We start from the raw sequence: 7,548 nt of genomic DNA, 5'->3' as shown, positions 1-7,548 counted from the left end.
CAAATGGACGAAATTTCTACCGAACTGCCTCCCCTCTTTGAATCTGCCCCTTTGGCGGGGGACAGCGAAAAAGAGGATGAGGATTACGATGATGATCACCTTTTGGAGGACGATGACGAGGAGGATGATGCTATTCTCCCTGCTCATTTTCGGCCGGGCAGCGCAATGGACGTGTCCCCCTCTCCTGTCCAGGGAGAGCTGGACCTGGTTGAAATATGTAGATGGGTGGCAGCCAAACTCTCCATCGACTGGCCATCACAGCGGGCAGGCCAGGGTGCAGAGAGAGACCTGTATGACGGTAAACGGCTGCCATCTCATGCTGCCCCAGTAAAACAATTGATTTCTGCCGTCCCAGTGTGCATTATGGAGATGCAACCTTTTTGGGACATGCTGTTTTCTCACAGAGTGCCTGTTAATGGTTTCTCTAGGCTGGATGTGCATGGGATGGATGATCTAGGGATGTCCAGCCCCCCTCCGGTCAAGGCATCGGTGGTGAATCAACTCCACCCCAATCATCGGGTAGCCTTTTTGTCCGCTCCCCCTTCATTACAGGGACGGACGGAGAGATTGTCGGCCTCCATTTAACAGAAGATCTACCGATCTTCAGCCTTTGCCGTAAGAGCTCTTAATGCCACCTCGCTCCTCACAGCGTATCAGGCCGAGCTGATGGAGCAGATGGGGCGCTCCGGCATCGGATGTGGCGTTGTGGGAGGAAATCTGTGTCATTGCGGATCTCAACCTGCGCACGTCAAGGAGCTGTCCAGAGCTGCAGCTGCAGCATGGGTCTCGCCGTCATGGGCAAATGGGCTCTTTGGCTGGGTTTGTCGGGTTTGTCTGAGAGAGAGAAGACGGACTTCCTGGACACCCGGTGGAACCGAAAGCCCTTTTTGGGGGTACGTTTCTACGATGTGGCAGCAGTGCGATTCAAGGAAGAAAGATGGGAAGGTGTTTGCCTTCCCCGAAAACTCACTGCTCAAGCTCCACAGCTGTCACGTTCTGGGTTCCCAACCTATTTTAGAGGTGGTATTCTGGATTCAGGACCCAGACCCAGACCAGCCCCCCCCCCCAGCAGTCATTGCAGGTAGGGCCACAGCCGAAACAGCCCCAGCCGAGAAGTAAAGCTTCATTTGAGGCGGCAGCTGCCAAACATCGCCCGTCTAACCCTCAGGGGAACAAGAAAAGGTAGGCGACATAATCGGTGTTCTGGTTCGGGACGTGGATTGGGTAAACAGCACTCGCGGAGTCTCTGTTCCACTCCTTCCTCATGAAAAGAGTTTGTTTTCCCCCCCTCCAGCCAAGAGGACTCGGCGGGGAGTCAAAAACTAAGTTTCATGTTGCACAGCTCTTACAAAAAGAAGAGTGTTGGCACCAGTTCCCCCCATGCCTCTCAGTTTGAATTTCCCCTCTCCATCCACGGGGTCAGGAAAGAGAGAGGAGGACAGTTTGCACGAAAACATGAGTGTTACAAAAACGAAATGATTCTCTGTGCATCCAGGTAGTGGGCCGAGGGCACAGCAATATGTGAAAATAAACACAAAAAGCTCCCAAATAATGTCCAATTTAGAGCTGCAATCCCCAGCTCTGCTGCTAGATGGTGCCACAGCATCGTCAGTGAGCGAGAGCTACAGCGGACTCCTCTCTGCTCATGCAGAATGTTGGCGTGCATGTGCAGTCCACCCCTGGGTTTTATCTACAATAGAACGGGGTTATTGCCTGCAGTTCGCTGTAAACCACCTCTCTTCAACAAGGTGTTAATGTCAACAGAGGAGGTGGAGTCAGCTCAGATTTTGAAAGAAGAAATAGCCAATTTGCTGAGCAAAAGAGCTATTAGTGTGGTGCCGGCAGAGGACAGCCGTCAGGGTTTTTACTCCAGGTATTTCGTCATCCCCAATAGAGGGGGAGGTCTCCGTCCCATTCTGGATTTGTGGGACTCGAGTACAATAGGTCAACACCTGCTTGTCTGCAAGTTTATAAGGGGCGCTCGGCATCTGAACAGGGTGTCAAAACCACTAGTTCCATCATGGGATCTGTCCGTGGTTCTGAATGCGCTTTCTCAGCCTCCCCTTGAGCCAGTTGAAAGTATGGAATTGAAGCTCCTTTCGCTAAAGGCAGCTTTGTTACTGGCTCTGACGACCGCAAAGTGAGTTAGTGAACTCCATGCATTGTCGGTACATCACTCTTGTATGCGCTTTGCGGTGGATTTGTCGAGAGTGTCTCTTGAAACAAATCCAGCCTTTGTGCCTAAGGTGAGCGACTCTATGGTCAGCTGTAACCCAGTGGACTTGCTGGCTTTTCACCCACCGCCATTTTCCTCGTCGGAGGACAAGCGGCTTTATTGTCTGTGTCCAGTTCGTACTCTATATTTGTACGTGAAGAGAACTCAGGCATTGAGGAAGAATAATCAGCTTTTTGTTTCTTGGGCTGATTCTCATAATGGCAGACCCATATAATGACAGTACCTGTCTCATTGACAGTGGAAGCTATTATATTAAGTTATAATAGTCTGGGGTTTTGATCTCCAGAGGGCTTGAGGGCTCATTCTACCAGAGGCATGTCTACCTCATGGGTGCTGTTTAAGGGCATTTCAGTCCAGGACATTTGTGCGGCTGCAAATTGGACATCGCCTCACACCTTTGCCCGATTTTACAGACTGGAAGTTACAGAGCTATCACTGGCTCATTCAGTCCTTGGTGTGGGTAGTCAATCTGCCGATGTGTGAAAAAACAAAAACAAAAAAACACTCACAAATCAACAATAACACAGTGAAGCACAAGTGTGTTATTTTGTTTCTCCCCCATCCATTCTTTGCAAATTGATTAGGTGGGTGCACATTGGACACTACAAGTCAGTTGAGGGTCTGCTTCGGACAGCATATCTGCAATACGGGAGTTGGCTATATCCCATCATGAGATACCGAACGAATGTTAGAAAGAGAATATTAGGTTACTCATGTAACCCCGGTTCCCTGATAACAGGAGTGAGGTATCTCACCACACTTCCCTCCTTGCAGTTGCATGGAGAAGAGATATGTGGAGAATGATGAAGAGACCTATGTCTTATATAGGGAGGTGGGGCTCCCTTATCACTGCTGTGATTGGTCTGTCAGCTGACAGACATGGTGTCATTGCTTCCAGAGGCGAATTCCCATAGTGAGATACCTCACTCCTGTTATCAGAGAACCAGGGTTACGTGAGTAACCTTAAGTTTTATAATGTAAGCTTGGCAAAAAACTCAAGGTTTGTGAAGCTAACAATGTACAATTTTTGATGAGACGGTGCCCCAGCAATGCTCATTCTGTAATCAACTTGCAAACAATTGTTGCTTTCTGCCAATGCAGTTTATACATGTTTGTTGTATGCAACATTATTTTTAAGGGCCTCTGTGTCCACTTCACCTGCAATTTAGGTACTGACCGACCTTAGCCCAACTTCGCAATGTGTTAGTAAGTGTCAAGTGTCAGATCTCTTGTATAGGTGACACACAATGCTAAATGGCAATTAACCCAATGTAACCCAATGTGTTTGTAATAATTACTTCAATGATAAAATCCTTTTGTCACGTTTTGGCTGATATAAATCAAAATTTTTTAAAGTTTAAAACTGACATTTCTTGTAAAATATAAATGTCAATTTCTATGGTAACCATAATAACTTATCTGTGCACTTCTGGCAAACTCTGAACATTGCAGAATTTGACTCCATTTCGTAACCTGAAACAATCGAAAAATCAAAGTTAACCTTTTCGTTTTTGTCACGTAAGAGGAGATTTCAAGGTTAACTTCAAGTTCAACAACTAGGTCAACACTCACTTCTTGCATTTTTCACAACTGTCCCCCCTTCAAGAGGGAATCCCTTTGGGGGCGGTCTCTCTAAAGAAAATGGTTACGATAGACGAGTCACTCACAGGTTGGGGCACGGTGTGCGAAGGCAGAATAGTGAATGGGGTTTGGCCAAGTCACTACAGAACACTCACCAAAACTTTCTGGAGTTACTGACAGTGTTTCTAGCATTGAAACACTTTGTACAGTTTCTTCAAGGTCACAATGTCCTAGTCAGATCAGACAACATGAAAAAAGTGGCATTCATAAACAGACAGGGGGGCACACGTTCACAGTGGCTACACAGCCTGGCACAAAAGCTGATTGTGTGGAGCAGTGCACACTTTCTCTCACTGTGGGCAATTCACATTCTTGGAGTGATGAATACAGGGGTGGATCTCCAGGGGGTATCTTCTGTGTGGAGAACGGAAGCTTCACCCTTTGGTGGTGAGTCAGCTGTGGGAGAGATATGGGCGAGCTGCCGTAGAGCTCTTCACATCGCACGAAAATGCTAATTGCCCATTGGGTCGATTGCCATTTAGCATCGTATGTCACCTATACAAGAGATCTGACACTTGGCACTTACTAACACATTGCGAAGTTGGGCTAATTTCTATGGTAACCATAATAGCTTATCTGTGCACTTACTTCTGGCAAACTCTGAACTTTGCAGAATTTGACTCCATTTCGTAACCTGAAACAATCGAAGAATCAAAGTTAACCTTTTCGTTTCTGTCACCTAAGAGGAGATTTCAAGGTTAACTTCAAGTTCAACAACAAGGTCAACACTCACTTCTTGCATTTTTCACAACTGTACATGTTGTCCCCTGAAAAAACAAAAAACAAAACAAACACGTGAGAATCACACTCACATGCTAAATATCAATGAGTTCCATGAAGTCAAAGAGTTTCCATAAACGTCTTCATTTTACTAAACCTCAGACTACAAAATATCAGCTACTGTTTAGTATAAAATTCACATTTCAATTCAAGAGAGGGGAAATTTCCAACCTTTTAGTTCATCTCTGGCAAAAAAGGCAGCCAGACAGTCCTGCAACGTGACCACAGGGCCCCAGAACCAGCTAAAGAAAATATAATACATACATAAATATAAACAGTGAGGATCACTCATCCAAGAGAATCACTTTTAGCTGTGTCCCAAATGACGCACTATACACTATGCACTTAGAATATACACTAAGTACACAGCCATGTAGTGTATGAATTTTCAAAGTTTAGTATCGTCCCACTTTATGTTTTTTACTACACGGAAGCATTTGCCATTTAACAGCTGACAAAAGTAATGTTTGAAACACATGCGATGTGTTACCGCTAGCTTTAGCACGTTAGCCAACCTCAGTTCAACACTTGTATCTCAAACAAAGTACATATTCACACAGCGTGGGTGATTGTAAAGCATTCAACTAACATTTGTGAGGTGCTGTGTTTACTGAAGTTTTGCTAGTTGCTACATTCTCCATTTGTTTTTTAAGACATTGTTTGTAGCATCGCAGCCGGGTAACTCTGCCACTTCTGCAACGTACAGCAAGGCGCAAGTGCTGAGTGCACGAAGTGTCCAACATTCCACACTGCGTTTTGACGATTGAAGAAGTGAATCATTTTGTTGCATTTTCAGTGTTAACATACTACTTGCACCACTTAAACTACAAAATGACATAGAACAGTGCAGAAGTGTGCTGTTTGGGAAGCTTACATTTTTCTTGGTCTACAATGCTGACCAAGTTATACATATAAATTACCAAATATTATTTAATGGATAAAAAGACTGGAGGCTGCACTCAATATACAGTTATTGTGGGGGGGCCTGGGTAGCTCAGAAAGTAAAGACGCTGACTGCCACCCCTGGAGCCATGAGTAAAAATCCAGGGTGTGCTGAGTGACTCCAGCCAGGTCTCCTAAGCAACCAAATTGGCCCGGTTGCTAGGGAGGGTGGAGTCACATGGGGTAACCTCCTCGTGGTCGCTATAATGTGGTTGTCACTCTTGGTGGGGCGCATGGTGAGTTGTACGTGTATGCCGCGGAGAATAGCGTGAAGCCTCCACAAGCGCTATGTCTCCACGGTAACGCACTCAACAAGCCAACATGATAAGATGCGCAGATTGACGGTCTCAGACATGGAGGCAACTGAGATTCGTCCTCTGCCATCCGGATTGAGTCACTACGCCACCATGAGGACTTAGAGCACATTGGGAATAGGGCATTCCAAATTGGTGAGAAAAATACAAAAATTATAATATATACGCTACCGGTCAAAAGTTTGAAACACTTACTCATTCTTTATTATAATTTTTTTCACATTTTAGAATAATAGTAAAGTCATTAAAACTATGGAATAACATAAATGGAACTATGGGAATTATGTTGTGACTAAACAAAATCTTCAAAGTAGTAACCCGTTGCCTAGAATTTGCAGACATCTACTCTTGACATTTTCTCAACCAGCTTCTTGAGGTATCAACCTGGGATGCTTTTTAAACAGTATTGAAGGAGTTCCCATCAATGTTGGGCACTTATTGGCTGCTTTTCTTTATTATTTGGTCCAAGTCATCAATTTCAAAAACTTTTTTTTTAATTACATTTTAGATTTATAATGAAATAAATTAATATGTTGGCACAAATATATTTTTGTCTACAAAACTAATTTCAAACATTTAAGCATACGCCTTCAGATCAAAAGATTTTTAAGATCATGAGAAACATTTCAGGCAAGTGTTTCAAAACTTTTGACCGGCAGTGTGTGCATGTATATATGTATATATATATATATATATATATATATATATATATATATATATATATATATATATATATATATATATATATATATATATATATATCTATATACACATATAGTTATTGTGAGACTCTAATCCACATTATAGAAACGGGAGTGCAATAACCTCTTGATATATTCCATGACGAAAGCGATCCAGCCTTGAGGGGCGTAGGCTTCTCCACAGGAACCAGCCTTGACCAGAGCAGTCTGGTGGGAGGAAGAGTGCAGCTTTGCAAGATCCTCTTTCCCCGGGATGGGCAAGGAAATGTCCTGGAAATTCTCCAGAGTCACTGAAACCTGAGACAGGAAGGACAGGTATTGACACCCTTATGCTTATAAATAAAATATGATCATTCTTAGAGCTGAGGTAGCTTGTTCCAGCTTGTTTCATCACTGTGTGGACCTCTGAAGGGAACATGTTTACAACTTTGTCATGAAGTTTTGTCGAATTTCCTATATTATCACAGATACTTTTTAATATGCAAGTCAAGTTAATGGCCCAGTACACAGAGCTTTTTTGATCTGTTGAAGGTTTTATACAGGCATATGATCCAAAATAAATATATATATATATATTTTTTTGTATTCTCCCCCCAATTTGGAATGCCCAATTCTCAATGCGCTCTAAGTCCTCGTGGTGGCATAGTGACTTGCCTCAGTCCGGGTGGTGGAGGATGAATCTCAGCTGCCTCCGCGTCTGAGACCGTAAATCCGCGCATCTTATCATGTGTCTTGTTGAGTGCGTTACCGCGGAGACATAGCGCGTGTGGAGGCTTCACGCTATTCTCCGCGGCATCCATGCACAACTCACCACGCGCCCCACCAAGAATGACAACCACATTATAGCAACCATGAGGAGTTTACCCCATGTGACTCTACCCTCCCTAGCAACTGGGCCAATTTGGTTGCTTAGGAGACCTGACTGGAGTCACTC

At 44.2% G+C, this 7,548-nt stretch overlaps 1 protein-coding gene across 2 annotated transcripts in view; it reads right to left on the bottom strand.

Annotated features, from left to right (window-relative positions):
• LOC127441990 (ubiquitin carboxyl-terminal hydrolase 33) overlaps positions 1-7,548 on the bottom strand; it is a 50,337-nt gene that overhangs the window by 9,077 nt on the left and 33,712 nt on the right. The window contains exons 13-16 of one of the 2 annotated variants that reach the window (XM_051699612.1): positions 6,739-6,911; positions 4,829-4,899; positions 4,611-4,644; positions 4,466-4,511 (exon numbers count right to left, since the gene is read on the bottom strand). In XM_051699612.1, the coding sequence (XP_051555572.1) occupies positions 4,466-4,511; positions 4,611-4,644; positions 4,829-4,899; positions 6,739-6,911 (324 nt within the window). Of the gene's footprint in view, positions 1-3,663; positions 3,710-4,465; positions 4,512-4,610; positions 4,645-4,828; positions 4,900-6,738; positions 6,912-7,548 lie in introns of both variants that reach the window. The other variant, XM_051699613.1, reaches the window with a different exon arrangement.

This window comes from Myxocyprinus asiaticus, chromosome 6 (genome assembly GCF_019703515.2).
Source record: "Myxocyprinus asiaticus isolate MX2 ecotype Aquarium Trade chromosome 6, UBuf_Myxa_2, whole genome shotgun sequence".
NCBI lineage: Eukaryota > Metazoa > Chordata > Actinopteri > Cypriniformes > Catostomidae > Myxocyprinus > Myxocyprinus asiaticus.
This window is presented reverse-complemented; position numbering and strand designations above follow the sequence as displayed.